Genomic DNA, 22,987 nt, shown 5'->3' with positions numbered 1-22,987 from the left:
CAAAATAAATAAAATTACAAAACACTTCTGAAAGCACAAAATAATTTCACATCTATGTCACATTATAATATTTTATTTTTTTTTTCTAAAAAAAAAAAAAAAGAAAAAAGAAAAACCCCTCAAAACATAGGAGGTATTTATTGAGACTCATAGAAAAAAAAAAAAAAAAAAAAAAAAAAAAAAAAAGATTGTCACTTGAACTCCCTCATTGAGGTTTAGGTAAAAAGGGATTGAAAATGGTTTGTTATAGTCGATAGCTAGAGCAAATGGTGCACTTATGGGAATTAAGAACTGTGGAATGCAGTTTGGAGGTGAGAACAAGTGGAAAACAATCTCAAACAATTCCCGTCTAATATCGATTTTTTTTTTCAATCATAATTAGCAACAATTCTCTTCATTTTGCTGCTCTTATATTGAAGATTTACGAAATTCAGTAAACCCCACATGTTAAACAACTTTGCCTAATGCTTAAAATGGTGAATCATTCCTCACAGATGAATTTACATTACAAGTTGCTAACATCTCTCTCTCTCTCTCTCTCTCTCTCTCTCTCCCCTTTCTCCTTTTTTGTGTTAGGAAACCCCAAATAACAGAATGAAAAAACCAATAAATTCAAAAAAAAAAAAAAAAAAAAACTATTTTGATCTTCAAACTAAAGGCCTTTGCTCTTCCTCTATACCACCCCCATTTTCTAGCAAGCTTTTGTCTTCTTTGATGGACAGTCTTCTCTCCTTCAAAACAGTGGATGCCACTGAACTCCTACCTGGCAGTTTGTTATCAGGCAACATCTTCACTATGATTCCCATGGCTATGAGCAACAGCCCTGTGGCGTGCTGTTCAGTCAATGGCTTTGTAAATATCAAGTATGACAGTAACAGGGTGACTGCCTTTCTAGCAGTTGTTATCTGCATGCCCGCATCAATCAAAACCCCAATAGTTATTTCCATGAAAACTGCTCTTATTTCCATGATAATCAAACGCTTTTATCAAATATTGCTAACCACAAAGTACAGAACAAATAGGCATAACTATAATAGTTTATGAAAACTAGAAATGACGAGATGCCCTATGTTTGTTGATGTGTTTTGAGGGGTGTTTTCTTGTTTTTGATTTGAAAAAGTATTCTGACTCTAAATAAAGATGAAAGTTGTTTCAGTATTTTAGAAGTGTTTTTGGGTGTTTGTTAATTTTTTTTTTTTTTTTGAGAACAGAAAACGAAAAATTTTATATATGCTTTAATCAAAATCTGTATCAAAAGGCAATGAAATTTCCCACTAGTTTTAAGTGATTTCCATCATAAAGTAAAGCAATATGTATTTACCATGGCAGTGGTGGCAGCCCCAAAAATGGCAATGAGGGATAAAACAGACACTTGCCCGATGTATGTGGCCATGGCTTCAAACACTAATACCCCGTACACATAAGGATGCTGCAATTCATTCACAAAACATTATAATAATGAGCCCCAAAAACAAAGAAAAAGAAAAGACGGAAAATGATCGGAACATTAAATATGAACAAGCAAGAAATAAAATAGGAGGAGGTGGCAATTAAATATCAAAGTCTAATCAATACCTAATCTGAAATTACAAAATACACAAGTTGACTAAGTTGTAAGGTTCTATTCAGATTAAATTAACTAATGAAGTGGAATCAGTAGTTCAATAATTGATTATGAAGATAAGAAAGGGAAATAAAATAAGAGATAAAGTACTCATTGTTCTTTTTTTTTTTTAGATGAATAGTACTCATTGTTCTTACTTGTGAACAAGAATTCCAAGCCCTAAACAGCTCTCCTGTGAGAATCATGGGAGGGACTAAGAAAGGCAGCCCGACAACTGTTGAGCAGAATAGCATCTCCGTCTGTCAGAAGAAAAACAACACAAAATTATAAGTAAAAACAATAAAAGTTTGGTTCTTCTGTCATGATTTACTTTTGGATTCACAAACCCAGGGGAAGAAGAATGAATCACCTGTGTGGTATCAGGATTCATGGTAAAAATTGCTTCTTGTAAATTTCCCAGAAAGGCATCCATGATCAGAGCACCCGATATCATTAAAACGCCAAAAATGCTAAAATTAGGGGATGTCTGCGCATCTGCTAAGGTGAAAAGGATAAGACCGAGTACTAGAAGCATCGCAGAGATGTATTCGTGTAACGGGTATTTCCTTCTCAAGCCAGGAATGAAGGCACCCATTATCATGACCGGCAGGACCTATTTTCCCACAATCACAGACACTTACATTAGAAAAAGAGATGGCATCTTACATTACATATTCTGCATCACCAAATTATAACATCCAATATCATAAAATCTCAAAATTAAGTATTCTGATTTTTCATAATCATAGCAGAAACGAAGTTGACCAATGACAGAAGCCGAAGCCAAAAACAGTTATTGTATCTAACTCTATCAATTTTCAGATTACAAAGAGTAAATAGAGACCAAGACTTAAAAAAAGAAGTTTCTTCGGGGTTTACCTTTGTGGATTTGAACATGATCTGTGCCGGATAATTAAGAAATGCCAAGGACCCCTTAGTTAATCCATGAGAACCCATAAGAACAGCAGAGAGTTTCACATATGTCTTCCAAGGGTTAACCATTTGCTTGGTGCTGAATCCTTGTAAGGACATGAGTATCAGGTAGACAAATCCTTGCACAAAGGTGAAATACCAACCGTAGCTGGAAACCAAGAGAAATAGGCATTTATACATAAAATTTACTCACAAACCAATGAATAAATAGAACTTATGGACAAAAAGATAAATTTGCAATGGTAGAAACACCAAATTACCTGAATTTGAGTCGATTATACACGAATTCCTGGTATAAGCCAAAATGACATGTCAATGCTCAGACAAGAAAAGGGTTTCATTTCAAACCCAAAAAGAGAAAACTATCCAAATTATTGCTATCCATAAATTAAGGTTAGCAGTTGAAATCAAATACCAATAAAACAGTAACCGAAGAGCATAGGAATAACAATTCAAAAGGCACGTACAACTTAGAACTCACAACTCTTTTTGCAAAATGTGTAGCACAAAAATTAATTTTTTGAGAAACTAAGCGGAAAGCTATAGTACAAAAACAGTACGCCTCTGTTTGGTTGCAGAGAAAACGTGGAAAAGAGAAGGGAATTCAAATTTTGGATGCTAAAATTCCCCATCACTGAAACCCAAGGAAACAAAATCAGTAAATTGCAACTCAGATATACACTATAACATTTGACCGATCCAAAACAACATAAACATGCGCTTCGGTCTCTTTCCCCACATATTCTCAGCAACCAAACAGAGAATACCAAAAATATCAAACACCCAGAAAGCAAAACGACCAATCACCAAAACAAGAAATACCCATCAAAACCAAACCCAAAACAACCACAAATCCTCACATAACCATGCGAAAATTAAAAACCCAAAAAAAGAGAGGAAGAGACAGAGACAGCCAAAAAAGTCAACTTAGAGTGAACAAACCTCACAAATTCCATTAACGAGGTAGCCAAAGAAGAACCCAGAAGAGCAAATGAGGAATTGCTGCCATATAGGCCGACCGGAGAGCGAAATCCCGAAGAGGGACCTGACTTGCTCTTCGCTCTTCATTTTCTCTCCTCCTCGAACAACCCTGACCGTCCGATCTTTTCCACAATCAAAAACACCAACCAAAAGCGTTCAACGCTCATACAAGCAAAAATCCCACAAAGCAGGCCCACCAGAATCGCTTGTTTCAGCGCTGCATGGCGATACCTATGAAGAAGTCCGGAGAAAAAAGCGGTGGGCTTGATCAATCACGAAGAAAAGTATCTGAGCTGGTTTCAAAAGCTTTTCCGGATACTCTCTCTCTCTCTCTCTCTCCCTCCCTCTAAAGCTTTAGAGAGAGAGAGTTCTTTGGGACTTGGCCGCAGGCTTTGACTCTTTGAGGCTTGAAACCAGGAAGGTTTTCACGATTTAAACGCAGTTGCAGTGCATTTGGAGGTATCACTAAAGGTCAAGTTTTTCATGGAAACGTTCGCCTCTCGAGAAATTGTTAGTATGGGATTTGGTAGAATAGAATGTCTGGCATAGACAAGTCTATGGACCTCTTTCTTGCCGTGTGAACTTTTCTGAAACCATTCTATACAATTACTAGGCTTTAATTCGCTACACCTTAGAGTTTGCGTGTAAAAATAAAGGAAAAAATTGAAAAATAAAAAATCTAATTTGCAATTAACTCTATGCAATATTAAAATAAATTCAAAAGTTTTTAAAATATGCAAAAAAAAAAAAAAAAAAAAAATTAATCCCTCCAATCAAATTCTATTCACTAACTTAATAAATTCACGTGAAACGTTAGAGTCAATAAAATTGTGATACTTGTCATATTTAAGTCAATGTCACAATCATGAAATCTATTAAATTAGTCGACATAATTTGACTGTAAGGACTGAATTTTTTTTTTGGCATACCTCAGGAACCTTTAACTTCATTTTGCTACTACAAAGAGCTAATTATAAATCAGGTAAACCACAATGATTAATTTTGTATTTTTCCCTAAAAATAAATAAACAAAAATAAATCATGATTTCAGATCCAGGATAATTTAAAAAACACGCGGCTTTAAAGATAGCGTATTTTAAAAAAATTTACAAATAACACTTTTTTATAGATTTTTTTACCAAACTGCGTTTTATTATTGAGTTTACCCTCAAAAGGCCTCATACCATTTAGAGATAGTATATTTCTTATAAAGACATAATCTTTTCCATGTCTAGGCAACGTGGGACGTCACAACGCTCCCCCCATCTCAGGCTGGGCTATGGCTCTGATATCATATGTAACACCCATGCTCCAAGTGATATGATATTGTCCGCTTTGAGCTAAGCCCACCCGGTTTTATTATTAGGTTTACCCTCAAAATGCCTCATACCATTTAGAGAGAGTATATTTCATATAAATACAACATCATCTTTTTCATGCCCAGACGTTATTATTTTTTTCAAACTTGTTTTAAAATCGCTAAGCTAAATGGATAGTGTAGCAATAAGCTGGTATGATGTAAGTACTAATACCCTGTGAGTTTAGTTATGATTTAGGTACAATAGAAGTTATCTTTTATAGACTCATTGTCATTTTGACTTACGTACACATGCACATAATATGACTTTAAAATTAACACTATTAATATATTCTGCATTGTTGGTTAGAATTTTTTGAGATCTTTTTAGTGTAAACTCATGATGCAGTCCTTAGTTTGTTTGTTTGTTTGTTTTTTTTTTTTAAAAAAAAAATTTACATGTTGAGGTGGCTGAATCTGGACAATCTAATTAAAAATCATGCCTATGATTTTAAAAAGAGAAATGCTAGATATTATTCTAGTGTTCTTCTAATGCTCTCTCAACTGTGATTTGGCTTTTAAAATTATCGTTAAATTTGAGATTATCATTATTGACTTTTAATCTATTAGTAATTTTAAAAGTTGCATCACAGTTAGAAGGACACTAGAAGAATACTAGAAGAACACCTATCATTTCTTTTTTAAGAATATCATCACTATCAAACTACACAACAAAAAATAAAATATAAAACTAGGATCTTTGTGTTATAATACATCACCTTGTGACCATTTTTTTTTTTTTAATATATATAGAAAAATTGAAAGGAAATTTGTTCTTTTTAATTGTTTGCGTTAAGAATTAATGTTAAAAATTGACTGATGAATAGATTGAATCAAATTAAGAATACGATAAATAAAATTAAAAAAATTTAAAATTTAAAAATAGTTATGAATCATATACGAAATTTCATTTTAAAAAAACTTTAAGCCTCAATCATTGTTCATCATCCAAAAAAAAAAAAGAAAAAAAATTCCCTTTGTGACTTGTGAATGGGTACAACTACAGGCCGGCGCGAGATATCGGCACAAGTTGCTGCACTCAGCTCGGACTCATTCCCTTTAAAGCACAACGTGTCAACGACTCAACGTTAGCGGGGAGCAGGGGGCAGGGGCAGGGTGGGCCCCAGTATGGCGTCCGAGGAAACTCTAGGAAATTGCCAAATGCCAGCTACTTCCAAGAACTCAAGAAGAAGAGAACGATCATAATTGAGACTAGTTTAGGGAAAAATTATATCTAGTTTTTATTATTTTATTTAATTTGGATTTATTCTATAAGTTTTTTAATTTTAAAAATGAGGTTTTTAAGTTTTGCTATCACAATTCAGGCCATTCATTTAAATTAAACGGTCAAAATAAAATATTATTATTTATTATTTTATCAATTATTGAATATATTATAATTGTCTTATCTTGAAAGTAATCAACTACTGATATGACAAAATTCTAACCATTTCATTTAAAAATAATAATTAATATTTGAAGAAATTTACATGATAGAATATCTTTAAAAATATTAGAGGATCATGATCCGGCCAAAAACAAAAAACAAAAAATCCTAATTGCATATTGATTTTAAGATAAGATGAATTAAACTCATTGAAAGAGAAATGCAAGATATTATAATTATATCTAATAAATTGATGTAGCATTCCCAACTAATCATTGGATTAATCATTGTTAAATAAATAAATAAAAATCTAATAGTTAATTTAGAATGCCACATCAACATTGTTAGACAATTACAGATTAAAAATATATATACATATATATATATATATATATATATATATGGAATATCTAGCATTATCAAAATAAATTTATTGCTTCTGACTTAAAAAATTAAACTTGTGAAAACTATACAGAAAATTATAATTGTAATAAGACTTTGGGCTTCTAAGTCAACATTGGTTTTATTCATCTGTCCCTCTTTGGGAGCCCAAAGCCTAATCACTAGGATTGTAGGTTTGGGCCGCCATAGACCAACTCTTGGACTTTGGACTGTTTTCCAATTTTAGAATAAACATCAAGAGCCAATTTTTATTTTATTTTATTGAAGTTTTGCAATTTTCGAATTATAGCATCAAATTAGCATTGCTTTTTCTATGCTGATTTTGGCCTAAGAGAAAGCCCCTATACATGTAAAAATTGAGGCAGATGATCCTATCAACTATATAAAAAATAATCAGTTTAATTATTTAAATTAATATTTTAATATCCTTCTTTATTTATAAGTTCAAACTTTCATTTACCAAGTAAAATTCAATACGCGAAGTCTCCAAGGGATAGTTCAATCGGCTGCGGACTACGCTTAATGAAGCAGAGTCACTAATTCGAATTTTCCCTCCTCCTTCCCTTGTGTGGACATGTCAAAAAAAATAAAAAACTCAATACGTGAAGCAGTTAACTGAAATGAGAAATTGAGAGTAAATTATAAATTCAAGGTTTGAACTCATAACTTTTTTTTTTTAATATTATATTAAATTATTAATTATCCCCAAAAATTTAAATTGAATTGACTTAATCATTTAACTAGGGCTTGGATTCTTGGAATTTGGACTTCCTGAGCCATGAAGATGTGCATAACCATGGCTTTGGAAATCAGAAGAATATTCAGTTTGGGAAAAGGAAGTTGAGATAAAAATACAGAAGTCCCTAGCATCTGAAAATGTCCACCAACTTTCTCCCTAGTAAAAAAGGTCAAAAAAAGAAGAAGGAAGAAACAAAGAACTAATTCGAAGTGCCTATCAGAGTTAGATTTTTAGCAATTTGTTATCTAAATTATTAGTAATTTTGGCAATAAATGCGAGAGCTTTTATCAAACTCATTTGTTTGAATATGTTCAGACACATCTTTCTTGTATTTATTGTACGAATTGCTAGCGACCTGAGTAACAAAATTACTGAAAATGGATCTGTGTCTCAAATCCTAAACCCAAAAAAGCAGTCGTCTAATTCTAAGATCATCAAAAGAGGTCATCCAACAGGTCATTAAGCAAAGAAGTCCAAACTTCAACCTCTATATCCAATGCCACCTCTTCTTTATCTTCAACCAAGATCCTCCACTTCCCACCCTTCTCCATGTCCCTGAGATATACTTTTCTTGAATCCTGAAACTCCCATCTCAGCAACAGTTCTTGATCAGAATTCCCACTAAGCCAATCTTCTGCCGCCTTCAATAACTCATGAAGCTCAAATCCATCGTCTTGATCAACCCTCTCTCTAAAGAAATCTAACAACATGTTTTCTGCACTACTGAATTTAGTACCATGTGGTGAGCTTTTTGTTTTGACGAGGTCAAGGAATTCTTGAGCCTTCTTCTGCTCTGAACACGGTTGCATGGGGGATTGAGGAGGAGCTTCATGGTTGAGCTCAGACAGTGCAATGCGTTTTTCTAATTCCACTGGCTCTAGCTGACCGAGACACTCAAACCGCAGGATCTTATGTAGAAGCTTTTTCTTCGTGCCTGCCCATCCACATATCACATTTCTGTCAGAATATCAGCTCAACAAAAGTTCTGAGTTTTAACTTTGAACATCGATTCTTCACAAAAATATAAACCATATTTTTATCTCATAATAATGATGTGGTAGTCTCAACCAACATTCGAATAAGTTCTTGTTAAAAAAAAAAAAAAAAATTTAAAAAAGAAATAATTTGTGTTAATAATTTGCTAATATTCTCTTATAAATTTAATAGATCAATAATTATATTTGTGGAGTCTACATAAATCTACAAATCTAATGGTTGATTTGTAAGATGATATAAAAAAAATATGAGCAAAATATTGACGGAAATCATTTCTCGCATTACTCTTTAAATTAATACTCTAATACTTTCCTATTTAATTGAGATAGGGGGTAAACTATAAATTTAGTGATAGAAAATTATGGACTTAACCATTTAAATTAGGAATTAGAGTAATACAACTGTCTTCAAAAAATAAAAATAAAAAGAGTAATACTACTTCCATACAACTTAATGATGTGACAGCAAAAATTAATTAGCAATTAAATTAACACTTGTAAAAAAAAAAAAAAAAAAAAAAGATTAATTTTCACTATTATATTATCTCAATTATATGACAGTCATATATATCAGTATGTTAAATAACACTACTCTTTAAATTAATTATTTTGACAAGTATTGAAAATATAATTTATTTTGAAAATTTGAAATGTCTACTTGTATTAATTCATGTCACACACTCAAGTATGGAGGGACATATATATATAAATACCTTCTATGTGGGCAAGTTTACTGTGGAAAGGCGAGCTAATATCTTCATCATCTTCAAATGGGCAATCCAGCACCGACACTGGACTGAGTTGTTCCTTCTCCTCTTCATTTGGCCACTCCTGTTATGATTTACGATGTTAATGAACTTAAAAATTGACACAAAAATAGGCCCTGCAAGAAAAATGCTCGGGGTATTATAAAACTTTTATTATAATTTTCTTATAAATTCATGTGACCGTTTATATTATATAAAAATAAGTGTCACATACACTATCATCAGATGGGGCGGGCACCTCCAAACACTCTAGTCGGTCTCTAGCAATAAATTATTAATTTGACATAGTCAACCCTACAACTATGTCACCTGTCCATTAAGTAAATAAATACACCCCAAATCTTAGTTAACCCAATTTAAAATATGCATGTACAAATAGTAATTAATTCGCCTAAATAAAACCGAGAACTGTTAACTAATAAGAGATTGATATTGTAAATTAAATTATTTAATTTAAAAGAGATGAAGATGTTAATTCTGATATTATATTGAATTATTAATTATTTTAAAACTTTGATAAATAAAAAATTATAAACTTAATCATGTAAATAGTCCTTGAGTAGTGATTTTTAACACACTGACGTGCTTAAACAGTAAGCACGCTGGTATTAAAATATTATAAAATAATTTTTAAATAATAAATAAAATAATATTTTAACACCAGCGTGGCTTACTGTTAAGCATGCTGTATGCTAAAAATTACTGTTAAAAACAGTTATATATGCCCAAAACAGCAAGCCCACCAATGACAATGAGCCCCATATATTATTTTGTACGACAAGCAAATTAATTAAAGGTCAACAACTTGTTTGGTCACCGACAGTTGGAAAATAAGAACAAAAACCCAAAACTACCCTACCAAAACCCCAATCAGTGTTCCCAGCAATTGCATGCTTCTCTGTGCGATAATATTAGTCCTTGCGAGTTTAAACGCCGTGGATCCCGCAAATAGACAACACGTAGTGGGATCGTAGGCCTCGTAACACTCGACGGTATTTAATTCCATAGATCCCAGTCGTACCGTATCCTTTTCCCTAGATATACCCCACACGTGAAACCGTGAAAGTCATGCAACCCCATCACCAGCTGTTAATTCTCTCTTCCCGCTGACCAATAATTTTCAAAATTCCTATCACGTCCTTCCCTAGTCCCACCTACGTGTAGTCCTCCGCGCGCACACGCAATATCAAATAATTGTAGGGCAGTTCAAATCAAATTGCACGTAATTTGAGTAATTTTACAATTTTGTAGAAAAAACTAACCAATCAGAGAAGGCAGGCTCAACAGCAGACAAAAATACGAAAAGTACTGAATAAAAAAAAAAAAGCTCTTACCTTTATGTTAGCTCCGGAGTAGGTGGAGGTGGTTGCCGCTAAGATGGAATCGTCGCCGACTGTTTGGCCTACTACCTTCTTGTCCGGTAAATCCGTTTTACCTTCCACGACGTCGTTTTCGCTCGAGCTCACGGAGTTACCGCTGGAGGACCGTAAAATCTCCGAAGTAAAAAACTCGCTCTCGGCCCAACTGTCGCTGTGGCTGCTGGTGCTCGTTGAATCGGACGGTTTGTCTCGCTCGTTGGGAATCTCGCGGCACAATGTACACCGTCCGATATCGCTATCTTTGTTTTCGGCTTTCCTCCAAGAGCTCTTTCTGGAAAAGAGCTTCCGCGAAAGGCTTCGAGGTAGAAGCCCTTTCAGAGGTCCGTTTCGTGCGGGCGTTGACGGAGACTTAACGGATTCATGAAATGGGAGTTGTTTCTTGACGGCGTTGATCACAGCCTGCGAAGCTCTGTGCAAGGCCGAGATTGTAGTGGAAGCAACCGCCTTCGAACGGGTTCGGCGGAGAAAACGATGCCGTTTGGCGCCGGTCGTTAGTGAGCATCTCGCTTTGAGATCGAACTCCAGGAGGTATCGAAGGGTGCTGCAGCACTGTCGCCGGGGAAACGATTTGAAGCCGTTGGATGAGCAGGAGCTGAGGAAATCGTCCCGGAGATAATCCTTGAGCATCAACGGCCTCCGTTGAATCATGACGGGCTTTCTGATCAGCGTCGACTGATCATCAGAGGGAGTGATCGAAGCCATTGGTTTAACTGGTCAATGAAAAAAGTTGAGAGACGGAGATAAAGCGAAAAAAGCTGCGGTGTATATATAAAGTGTAATACAGTGTGCTGATGAGTAAAGCAGTCACAGAGGCTCCATAAATTCACCTTCTGAGACTGAGAAAGCCTGGCCAGTGCCTTTTTCAGAAAACCCACTGAGAGAGAGAGAGAGAGAGAGTAAAAGGGTGTGATTTAAAGGTGAGAGAAGAGAAGAGAAGAGAAGAGAAGAGGGGGAGGGAAAGAGAGAGGTAGGTTCTGGGGTGGAGATCTCAAGGTGAAGGGGAAAAATTAACCCATTGAGGAAGAAGGAAGATATTAGATATCAGAGTGAAGCAGTTGGGAGAGGAATAAACAGAAGAAGAAAGTGGGGTGCTTCTTGAGGATGATTTTTGAATCATAAAGTTCGGTTTTTTTCATATTAGTAGTTTGAATTTTAGTGGGCATTGAGTTATAAAATTACAAGTAAAATTTATTACGATGTAGTTATTTTATTTAATTTTTATTGGTTTTGGACTGGTGTGAGACCAGTAGTTGACCTTCCTTTAATGCTGGGGTGTTGCAATTTCTCATATCGTCCATGCAGACTGTCCACAGTTCACGCACTTGGGCACGTGTGCATGTCCTTTATGTTGGCATCAGATATACATGCCTCCTAATTAATTACCTTCTTCGCTAGATTTAGGAGTGACTAATCCTTTTTATATATATATATATATATATATAAGAGCATAGAAAAAATTAATTATTAAATCATTATTTTAAAAATAGAAGTAAAAGAAGTAAAGATTAATTTTTATGGTTATAAATATGACATTCTAATAACATTGTAATAAATATGTAACATTAGTCTTTAAGAGATAGGTTTCATATAAATAATGATGTTACGTCATTTAAAATTTTAGATCATAAAATAGTTCATTTTTATTTTAATTAAAAAATTGGGTGGGATGGTAAGTGATAACGGGCCTACATTGAACCTACTGCTAACAAATTAATTACAATGCAATGCAGCTGGTTAATTGATCGGTCAGTTTGTTCAAATTTTTGGTTGGCCTATTTAGAAAACCATCACGTCAATCGACCAGTTTGATACATTTTGGTTGACTTTTTTTTTTTAATTAATTTCTCAACAACCAAATAAAGGTAAAGAAAATGATCAACTACAACACGAAACAAACTCTCTTTTCCAATTATTTTTCTCAGTTTTCTTAACAACCAAATAAATACAGGAAAAATGAAACGAGAAGAGAATAACTTCAACTGGTCGGGTGTAAACTGGGTATTTTGCACCCTCGAATAAGAAGCAGACACCTTAACTTAAAACACTAAAAAACAATATAACCATTTACACAAAATAATTTTCATTTTCTCGACAAAATAACCATAAAACTATTAGAGTCACTGTCTTGGTTGGTTTTGGAGACTCCAATGTTGAAGGCTCGGAAGTAGGTGATGAGTTAGAACAAATGAAAAAGTCAACAAGACTAATTTGAATTAAAGATACAATATTTTATCTCCATTATATTTGATGTTTTTACTTGATATGTTAAATTTCTATTGAAGGCTGCCCTCACGCCTCGATAGAAAGGGCTCTCTTCCGGGGAATGAGATTTGGGAGAGGATCACCTACGAGTTTAAACAATTTAAAATGATGCAATTGGTGTTGTGACCTGCAGAGTGATTACGATCTTGGAACGACGTATTTTAATTGGTGTGAGAAAGATAGAGACCGGAGTGATCACGATATACATTGGTGTGAGAAAGATAAAGACCGGAGTGATCACGATATACATAGTTCAATGGTCCCAAGTTTTTTTATTTTATTTTATTTTTTTTTTATTTTTTTATATATATATATATATTGCAAAATCCTGTTTCAAGCAATCAATCAACCGAAGAACAAATGAAATTAAGGCTACTGCCAGTGATAATATATAATATAACATCCACATAGATTAGGATAAGAATCTTCACATTTGATTGATGATAGGTGAACAAAGAATAATCCACATAAGATTATGATAAATTGAGATTGATTAGTAATTGAGAAAGACGATTAAACCATACTCGGAATGCTTGTTTAAGTCCATAAATTGTTTTTTTCATAAGTTGCAAACATGATTGGGGAACTGAGGATCAATAAAATTAGGGGACTGTAAGTTTCATAAACACCCTATCTTTTAAGAACATCCAATTGTCTAAGATGCCAATCAAAATGGACAACAAGTGTAAGAGTTACATGAATTATAGATGGCTTAATAATTAGACTAAAAGTCTCAATGCTACCAAACAAGCCTTGAATCGTTCTATGGAACCATCAAGGCTAGCTCGCATGTGGAGATTATGTTGGGAGGCCAGGGGAGTGTAGCAATTAATGTTATTATGGAGTCACATGCAAGATGAAGATTGTTCAGTGTACACATACGGATGAGATTGATAAAAGCTTCCGTTTAAGGAGTGTAGCTATGTCATGATGGACTCACGCATGATGATAAGGAGATAATAACACACGTGGAGATTAATAAAAGCTAGCTTCCGTTTGAAAGCGAGTGTAACACGAAAGCGCGTTTCTTTTCACATGTGAAGAGAAAAGTGTTATGTATATATGCACGTGTGAAGATTGATAATTTTTTTTGTTTGAGAGGGAGTGTTATAATATTTATCGTACTGGACTCCAAGTTGTAAGACATTAATTCTATGTTTGAAGTGCAGTGTAGTAAATATACAGGGTTTGATGAAAGGGATTGTAGCCCATAACAAAGGACCACTTACAAGTGGGTCATTGCATTGCAGTGCACATGCCTGGTAGTAAGCAGCCATTGATATTGCTAGCACCACGTCATCATGATCATCACCACATTGTTGGATGGAGTTACCATTAACTGGGAAGAGCAAAAACAACACATTACAGAAAGGGGGATTCAGTGCAGTCCAAGCTCAAATTCGATTATATATATGAACTATGGATCTTAAAATTAATTAACCAAAGATTTGAAATCTAAACCCAAGTCCGAATCGATTGGAATGGGAATCTCTTTATTTTATTTTTAAGAAAAATGCTTGCCTAACTTACAATTTTATGTATGGCGAATTATGGGCTCATGTGTGACAGTGCCATGCACATCAGTTAATTATCAAAAGAATTTTGCACACTTGGAGTAGTGGTTGCAATCACCCTCGAGTTAATTGGAGCGGTCACAACCATCTCTCATGAGTGAAATCTGGTGGTTGCAATTACTATCTCCCGGCCATGTGATGGTTAGGAGCAGTGACATGACATCAGTCAACAAAGGTATGCCTTTGACTTATGTAAGAATTTGCACATACCATATTTGTAAATTCTTTTGTTGGGTGGGGGTTGCACTGAGCTACCCCCCACACATCACCACTTGAACATGGCTCCGCCCGGATCTTTGTAAACTATTGGTTAACAATCAAATTTAAAATGTATAACACAGAGAAATATTATACTTTATAATTTTTGTTCTTCTAAGTTGGTTTATAAATGTTATATCACTGTCTTATGAGTTTGTGACATATTTTTCAAATTTTTTTCAAAATAATAAATCTCATGTGATGGTCATACATGATTCTAGAACCAACTTTTATTGTAGCAGCGTGACGTGCAGTGAGTGCTGATATATAATCTTGAGATATGCTATAGTGCAATAAAAAGATCATTTTTTTTCTTCCATAAAAGTCTTAAGTGGCAAGAGGCCATAGGACCATCAATGGGTGGGGTCACAGCAACTATGGATGGGGCCTATAGCCTCTTGCCACCTAGAACTTGTAAGGGCCAAAAAAGGTTTTTTTATTGTACTGTAGCATTTGTCTATAATCTTTGCTCGCATCTTAAAATGATGTGAAAAGTCCTAATTATCATTTTTCAAAGAAAAAAAATTAATAATAACACATGTCATGTTTTTAATTGAATATGAAGTGATAAAGTAACGCAATCTGTTAAGTTACTTAATATATAGAAATTGATTTTAAGGAGTAAACTGTTATTTTGACATATCCTAAGGACTTATAAATAATTTTTTATACCACATGGAGTGATTTGTAATTTAGGCCAATTATAATAACTTATAAATTATTTTTTTATACCATAAAGAATAATTTGTAATTTAAGCCAACCATACAAACCAATTTTACATTTATCCCTAAATTTTAAACTGCCATATAAAAAATAAAATTACAATTTTACTAAATACTTAATTACGTTTTTTAAAATTCAATTTTAATAAAATATACCCTTCATCCCAACGCATTCCTATCAAACTTTCACCGAACCCGTTGATGGTGCTATATGTTTGGTCATTTAGTAGACGTGGAGACCCCAAGTGGGTCGCCTAATTTATATATGAAGAGGACATGCAGCCATGAGGTTATTGATTTTTTGTTTTTTTTTTTTGCGAGTATTTTACTATATCATTATTCGACTTAATTAATGATCAATTATCGTTTTAAGAACTCTAATGTAAAATTGTCATAAAAATATAATAATTTTGATACGTCATTTTGAGCATCTATATTGATTTATATGCTATAAAATTAGTAAAAATCTGATATTACTGCTAAATTACTTATTATTGTTTCAAAAGTGTAAAGATAAAATCCACTTAACCCTCAAACTACCATTCTAATGATAATCTGTCTCTAAAACTATCAATTACGACAATTTACCTCCAAAACTACCAAAATAATGATAATATACCCTTCAATGCTAAAAAATGACAAAATTACCCCTATAAAATTTTTATAAGATAAAAATACCTTTAAAATTTAGTAAGAGTAATTTTGTCATTTTGTTAAAATTAGGGGTACATTGTCATTGTTTTGATAAATTGTCACAATTGATAGTTTGTGAGGTAAATTGTCATTGAACGATAATTTAAGAGAGTTAAGTACACTTTACCTATTTTTTTTTTTAAAAAAAAAGATTAAATTAAATTATTTATGTTGACACAAGGATTTAATTAATATTTTAATAAAATTGTGGCTTTGGCACTTGAGAATTAATTAATTAATTAATTATCAAAATTGATCAATTAAGCTCTGACAAACACGAAAACCCTACGCTATGGACACGATCAAAAGGCTGAATTCAAACACTTTGTCGGAAAAAGTCTCGGGTTTCATAACCCTATTTAATCTCTGTTTGTCCCTATGAAGATCTTGCAAATCTTAAAAAGATTTAGGTTGTCAACGTGTCACACGATCATCAAAGAAGTGATCATGTTGAATAGGTTTGCTTTATGTTGGACATAATAATTAACTTTGCCAAAAAAGAAAGAAGAAGAAGAAAGTTCAATTATATTTGTAGGATAATAGGGGTACGTAATTGTTTATTGCAATATTTATTTGTCCAATCACTAATATTTTGCAGTTCAATTCACTCTCACTCGCATGTGTCCGTATCGCTTGTACGACTTGTTTAACTAGATGGGTGACATATATAATAATTATTTATAATTATATTGTATCGAGTTGTAACGAACATGACTTGATTAAATTTGTTTTATTTATAATAAACATAAATTATCTCGATCAAACACACATTCAAAACTATTTTATTTATTGTCTCCCTAATTTATATTGATTTGAACATTTAGTGGAGACTTTTATAACTGATTTGGTGTTGATGCCTTTTTCTTCAACCGTCATGAACTCGGACTCGAACAGTGCTTCTACCACCTCAGCCTCTTCTCAGTGGTTGTCGCTGCTTTTAAGTGGAGGTTAAGATAGGCTTGCCTTCATCAGTGTCATTTTTGCTTCTGTAATGGTCTTGCGCGATCCATTGAGAGGATTGAGTCATTTGTTTGACACATTTCTTACAATTTGTAATATTTTTGCACTGTTTTAATTTGTTTTTGATCTATTGTTGGGGAACCACCCCTTTTTCGTTTTTAAGATCGTCCACTTCTTCTTCATTTTGAATTAAGAGTGAAAATGATCATTCCTTATAACACATTCTTTATTCAATTAAAAAAAAAAAAAAAAACTAGATTCATGATGAAATAAATTTAATAGTCAATACTCATAACCATAATTAAAAATGTAATAAGAGAAATGCTAATTTGACTCGTTTATGAATCATGTCTAATTAAATTGACCCGTTCTAATTCAAATGTATTACACCAAATCTTAACCTCTTAATTTTGTGTCAAAATTTGGTGGATCTCGTGGGTTATGTCAAACATTAATTTGTAGGTAGCAAAAGACAGAGGTTAAAAAGCCAGCAAGGACTAACAGGATAATGGATAAGGTGACTGTACCGTAAATAGTAGAAAGTTAAGACAATTTCTAATAATACAATGATTTTTTTTTGCCTATATATGGAAACTTTTTTCTAGCCTTTTGCTACAACTCTAGAAATCTGTCCCAACTCTATTGTTAGATTGAGAAACTCCATAAAGAAACTTCAACATTCCTTTCCATGTCATCCTCTAAACAGTACTGAGGAGGAGATAGAAGCAGCCCTTCCGCCATATTCACCAGCAATCCAGGCATGTCAAACACAGCCTCCTCATCCATATACATCACACTTTCTTGCTGATGATCATCATCCAAAACTCTCTCTCCGCAATCCTTCTCAACCAACTGATCATCATGACTCGGCCGGAAGCCCTCCGCCGCCTCCGCTGCAGCCCTCCTAATCTCCCCGGCGTCCGTCGAAGCCGGCACGCGACAACTCCAAGCCGAGTCGGCGAAGTTGAGACAAGCAGAGGTTCCTCTAAGCGCCAAAGCCGCCACGTCATGCGCCCGCGCTGCCATCTCAGCACTCGGGTAGGTCCCAAGCCATATCCTTGTCTTCTCATTGGGCTTCCGCATTTCGGAAACCCACTTGTTGTTGTTCCTCCTCCTAACCCCGCGATACACAGGGTGCCTCGTCTCCTTGAATTTCTTCCTCCCCGCGCGCCTCTTGGGCTTGCTGGAAGCCAGTAAAACTTCTTCGTCCGAGTGGTGGCCGGCGTCGGACAAGGAAGAAGCGCTCTCCGGGTTCTCAGTCGGACACCCGAATGGATGAGGGTCTGAGTATCGGGTGAAGATATCCATTTGAGAGTGAGTTGCGTAACTGAAAGGGCAATTGTTTTCAAGTGATTTTGATTTTGTTGGTCCTGAAGAAGGCAAGGGAGTGAGCGAGACAGAGAGTCGTCCTTTATGGCCTCGGTGTAAGTGTAAACCGTAAACGGTATTCTGGAGGCTGCGGCTTAGACACGGATAATCCGTGTCATGGAATTGTGTATTTTTATAATGCTTAATTAAAAGACTTAGAGTCCTAGGTTTTGACTGCTTGTTCCTTGGTGTGTCTGTCTTGGACTTCTCCTCCTCCAGCTGGCATATCTTAGTAAACCAAGTGTTTATGACGTGGCGTGACTTGCCTGCTCTAAATAGCACGTTTTTAATTTCGTCCAGTAATTTTAAATACACAATTCTTATTTTACTGGTCTAATAGTATGTGAATTAGATGAATGTTATAACCTGATCGAGAAAAAAATGTATGACTTGGGTAATTAAAGTCAAGTTAATTTTCAAAAGTTTTCTTACCTTTGTTAAAAGAAGAAGGAAAAAAAATTAAGGGTCAATAATCTTGTATTTTTTTTGTAATTTTATGGCTCCACCCTCAGATAATTATGTGAATTGTCAAGCTCTTGAATTTATTAGTCTTTTCATGCATGCACCAAATTAGATACTGTTTACAAGCTTGAAAGTGAAGGGAAGGCTAATCTGCTCTTGTTCACACCAGATACTACTGTTGACACTTGAAAGTTAAACCAAATATCAGGTTGTGTACGAGGTTTCGCACACGCATTCTCATGGATCACGTGGGCTTTCTAGAAAGAATTTTCTGCTTGATCCACGTGGATATTAAGATGGGAAGCTGGCTAAGATATTGGCTTTGGAGGGAATTTGGAATGGGTTTGATGGAGGGGTCCTCGCAGTAGCTTTACCTCAAGAAAATGGCTGATGACAGCTAGATTGACCTAAGTAACCATGCAGTACGTGTACCTACTGAGGTAGGCTAAAAGGGGAGGAGAAGCTTAAGAGGATTGTGAATCAAACATAAGATTTGAAGATTATTTTTAAAAGGGAAATGTTAGGTTTTTTTTTTGGAGTTTTTTTTTTTTTGGTGTCCTAAGTGTTAAATTATCAATTATCCTAAAAATTTAAGCTTATAAGAAGAAGTAAATTTAATCATTTAATCAACACTTTAACACTCTTCCTCATGTGTGGGCTCTAACTCTATTTTAATAGATGAGGCCCAACACGTGAAATTTTTAATTTTAAATGAGGGGTGATTTAAAGAAGTCAAGGTTTGAGCAAATCACTTTTCCTATCAAAATATTAAAGGCCCAACACGTGAAATTTTTAATTTTAAATGAGGGGTGATTTAAAGAAGTCAAGGTTTGAGCAAATCACTTTTCCTATCAAAGTATTAGTTAAAGACCTAACACGTGAAATTTTTAATTTTAAATGAGGAGTGATTTAAAGAAGTCAAGGTTTGAGCAAATCACTTTTCCTATCAAAGTATTAGTTAAAGACCCGTAAGGAAGATATCCAGATATCCTTAACTAAATGAAACCACACCATCGTCAAAAGACTTAATTATTAGGGGATAGGGTTGGCCCAAACACTGTTCATCACCGTTTCTCAAAAAAATCAACATCAAAACATTCTAACTTTTTCACTTTTAATATCAAATCATTCACTTTTTATTATTATTCAAATAAAAAAATCACTACAAAACAAAACTTTTTCACTTTTCCATACCACTTTTTCATTTTTTTTATACAAAACATTCTTACTTTTTTTCACATCAATCTACATCAACTACAGCATTTAGGCCATCCCATTTGCCAAACACCCCCTAAATTAGCAGTATTTGCCTTATCCAAGCATCCAATCAAGCTAAGACCACGTTAATATAAGATTGACCAAAGGAAAGGCACATGTATATATGCTCTCATGCCCAACCCCCAAATTTTCATTCTCTCATTAATACTTTTATTGACTTAATAAGCATAGAAGGTGGTGTTGCTGCCTCTCACCCCTCCCCTCCCCTTGCCGTGCACCGTTCTAACATTTGGTTGTTTTGCAGAGATCCCGAATCAAAGACTAAGTGGGCGAAGTCACTAGTTTATTTTTGGCATTAACAGGATAAATGTTTGGTTTATATCTTTGGTCAATTTTTTGTCCATCTTCGTACAAGAGATGGACAAATCTACGATTGCGATCTATGAGACCCATATGTAGGTCTCACAGATTTAATAATAAATTTGCAAAAAGAAATGAAGTTAATATTTTTCTTATATTTTCATCTCATCCTACAAATTCAATAGTAAATTCATCCATTTACTATGGAGATACTGGATATGGTTACTGAAGAGAGCGGAAGGTTGGGAGAAAAGCATAGGGTTTTTTTTAAATTTTTTTTTGTTGACATTCCAAGCTTGCTTATACTGGATATGGTTACTATACAGTAATTAGTAAAGAAGTGTTAATTAGATACTGGATATGACGAAAAATCTTTCTGTAATAATACAATGATTTTTTGCCTAGGAAAAAAAATAGTAAGACAATTGAAAAAATACACTGATGAGAAGGAATAATATCAACCTATCCCACGGGTCCTACCCAACTCAATTTGATTTTTTACATCTTTTCTAAGCTAAGAGCTCTGTGCCTGTGAAAAACACAGGAAAAAATGAACAGAAAGACACACTTTTGTATGCACTATTTACGCAAACTTTTCCGAACTCTGTCCAAACTCTATGATTAGACTGAGAAACTCCATAAAGAAACTTCATGAGCATTGCTTTCCATGTCATCCTTATCTACAAAGGGAGGAGGAGAAAGAAGAAGCCCTTCAGCCATATTCACCAGCAAGCCAGGCATGTCAAACAAAGCTTCCTCATCCATATACATCACACTTTCTTGGTGATCATGATGATCCAAAACTATCTCTCCGCAATGCTCCTCAACAAGTTGATCATCATCATGACTCGGTCGGAAGCCCTCCGCAGCCTCCGCCGCAGCCCTCCTTATCTCTCCGGCATCCGTTGAAGCCGGCATACGCAAACTACAAGCCGAGTCGGCGAAGTTAAGACAAGCAGAGGTTCCTCTAAGCGCCAAAGCCGCCACGTCATGCGCCCGCGCTGCCATCTCAGCACTCGGGTAGGTCCCAAGCCATATCCTGGTCTTCTCATTGGGCTTCCGCACTTCAGAAACCCACTTGTTGTTGTTCCTCTTCCTAACCCCGCGATACACCGGGTGCCTTGTCTCCTTGAATTTCTTCCTCCCCGCGCGCCTCTTGGGCATGCTGGAAGCCAGCACAACTTCTTCGTCCGAGTGGTTACTGGGTCGGCGAGCGGAGGTGCCGGCGTCGGACAAGGAAGAAGCGCTCTCCGGGTTCACAGCCGGAGACCCGAATGGATGGGGGTCTGAGTATTGGGTGAAGATATCCATTTGAGAGTGAGTAACTGATCAAAGTGCAAGTGTTTTCAAATGATTTTCCTGAAGAGAGTGAGTGAGAGAGTGTCTTAATTTATAGCTTCGGTGTAAAGATTTATTTTGGTCGCATGGCTGCGGCCGGCTTGGACACGGACACACGGACTTTGGAGGAGCCCCACGGTTTCAGAGAATTTTTTTTTTTTTTTTGTTTATTTGCTTATTTAATCATTTTTATAATGCTTAAAGTAGTAGGTCTTGAGTCTTGACTGCTTGTTACTTGGTGTGTCTGTCTTGGACTTCTCCAGCTTCAGCTTACATATCATATTAAACCAAAGTGTTTAATTATGACGTGGCGTGAGTGGCCTGCTCAATATAGCACGTTTATAATTCCATCCAGTAATATTAATATTAATGATAAATGCTTGGTTTTTACGTTTTTGTCATTTCTTGTTCATCTTTATAAGAGATAAGAGATCAGAGATAAGGGGATGAGTAAATTCACTATTAAGTTAGTAAGACTTATATATATGTAGGTTTTACACATTTAATGATAAATTTGTCAAAAAAGAAAAAAAGTGATGACAAATATTCATCTCTTATTTTATTAGACTGATGTGTTAGTCCTCGTCAATCTTTATATTTTTAATAAAGGTTGATTCAAGAGTTAATCAACATGATTAGTGATGCTAGAAGGAAGACCTAGCTATGTTATTTCAAAATTGATATAACTTTTAAATCATTATCAATAAACCACTGATAATTTTAAAACTCATATCAATTTCGGGAAGACACATGAAGCACTTGGGTTTTCTTTCTAGAATTACTCGATAAATACAGCTATAATTCTTGCATTTTATACTTCATTTTAAATTATTGTTCCGATCACTAACTTTTGGCTTAAACGAGATATTAATGCAAGAAAGTGCGTATTTAATTTGTAGAAGTTTTAGCAAGGTTAATCATTTATGAGGTAGCATGGAACATGATGATCACAAAAGTTATACCTCAAGTAAAGAAGCTGCAGTGTTGAACAAAATGAGAGAGTAAAACCAAAAGAGATGTGCGTAGAGAAGTTGCAACCAAAAAGACAAAATCTCTTTATCCTGAAATGCAGCTCCATATGGGGAGTGAAAATCTGAAAAATACAGCAGCAACTCGTGAGCCCAAGAACAAAAGAAACAGTAGTCAGAAAAGCAGACAGGGGTGGGAGGCTAGATGCATAAGACACGGGTTCATCTAGAAAAATGTAAACTGTAGAGTTGACAAAAGT

The 22,987-nt window shown here is 34.8% G+C and overlaps 4 protein-coding genes across 5 annotated transcripts; all 4 read right to left on the bottom strand.

Annotated features, from left to right (window-relative positions):
• Positions 1–447: 447 nt before the first annotated feature.
• On the bottom strand, positions 448–4,093 carry LOC132176608 (UDP-galactose/UDP-glucose transporter 4-like). The gene is made up of 7 exons (XM_059588867.1): positions 3,479–4,093; positions 2,797–2,825; positions 2,483–2,684; positions 1,974–2,216; positions 1,762–1,863; positions 1,322–1,429; positions 448–905 (listed from the first exon to the last, which is right to left on the bottom strand). Exons 1-7 carry the CDS (start codon positions 3,602–3,604, stop codon positions 648–650), a joined length of 1,068 nt encoding a protein of 355 aa, XP_059444850.1. The 5' UTR covers positions 3,605–4,093; the 3' UTR covers positions 448–647.
• Positions 4,094–7,690: 3,597 nt separating this feature from the next.
• Positions 7,691–11,634, bottom strand: LOC132175642 (uncharacterized). 2 transcript variants are annotated; one of them, XM_059587650.1, is made up of 4 exons: positions 11,371–11,634; positions 10,499–11,253; positions 9,111–9,228; positions 7,691–8,336 (listed from the first exon to the last, which is right to left on the bottom strand). In XM_059587650.1, the coding sequence occupies exons 2-4, from the start codon at positions 11,243–11,245 to the stop codon at positions 7,837–7,839; spliced, it is 1,365 nt and encodes a 454-aa protein (XP_059443633.1). In that variant the 5' UTR covers positions 11,246–11,253; positions 11,371–11,634; the 3' UTR covers positions 7,691–7,836. The 2 variants fall into 2 exon arrangements, with proteins under 2 accessions (XP_059443633.1, XP_059443632.1); XM_059587649.1 differs by having other exon boundaries at positions 10,499–11,634.
• A 6,017-nt stretch (positions 11,635–17,651) lies between these two features.
• Positions 17,652–18,332, bottom strand: LOC132176094 (dehydration-responsive element-binding protein 1B-like). Its single transcript, XM_059588219.1, has one exon. The coding sequence runs from the start codon at positions 18,319–18,321 to the stop codon at positions 17,659–17,661; it is 663 nt and encodes a 220-aa protein (XP_059444202.1). The 5' UTR covers positions 18,322–18,332; the 3' UTR covers positions 17,652–17,658.
• A 2,710-nt stretch (positions 18,333–21,042) lies between these two features.
• LOC132176123 (dehydration-responsive element-binding protein 1A-like) lies at positions 21,043–21,732 on the bottom strand. Its single transcript, XM_059588251.1, has one exon. It carries the CDS (start codon positions 21,730–21,732, stop codon positions 21,043–21,045), a length of 690 nt encoding a protein of 229 aa, XP_059444234.1.
• Positions 21,733–22,987: the final 1,255 nt, after the last annotated feature.

Source organism: Corylus avellana, chromosome ca3, assembly GCF_901000735.1.
Source record: "Corylus avellana chromosome ca3, CavTom2PMs-1.0".
Classification (NCBI taxonomy): domain Eukaryota; kingdom Viridiplantae; phylum Streptophyta; class Magnoliopsida; order Fagales; family Betulaceae; genus Corylus; species Corylus avellana.
The sequence above is the reverse complement of the archived record's forward strand: the minus strand, read 5'-3'. Positions and strand labels throughout refer to the sequence as shown.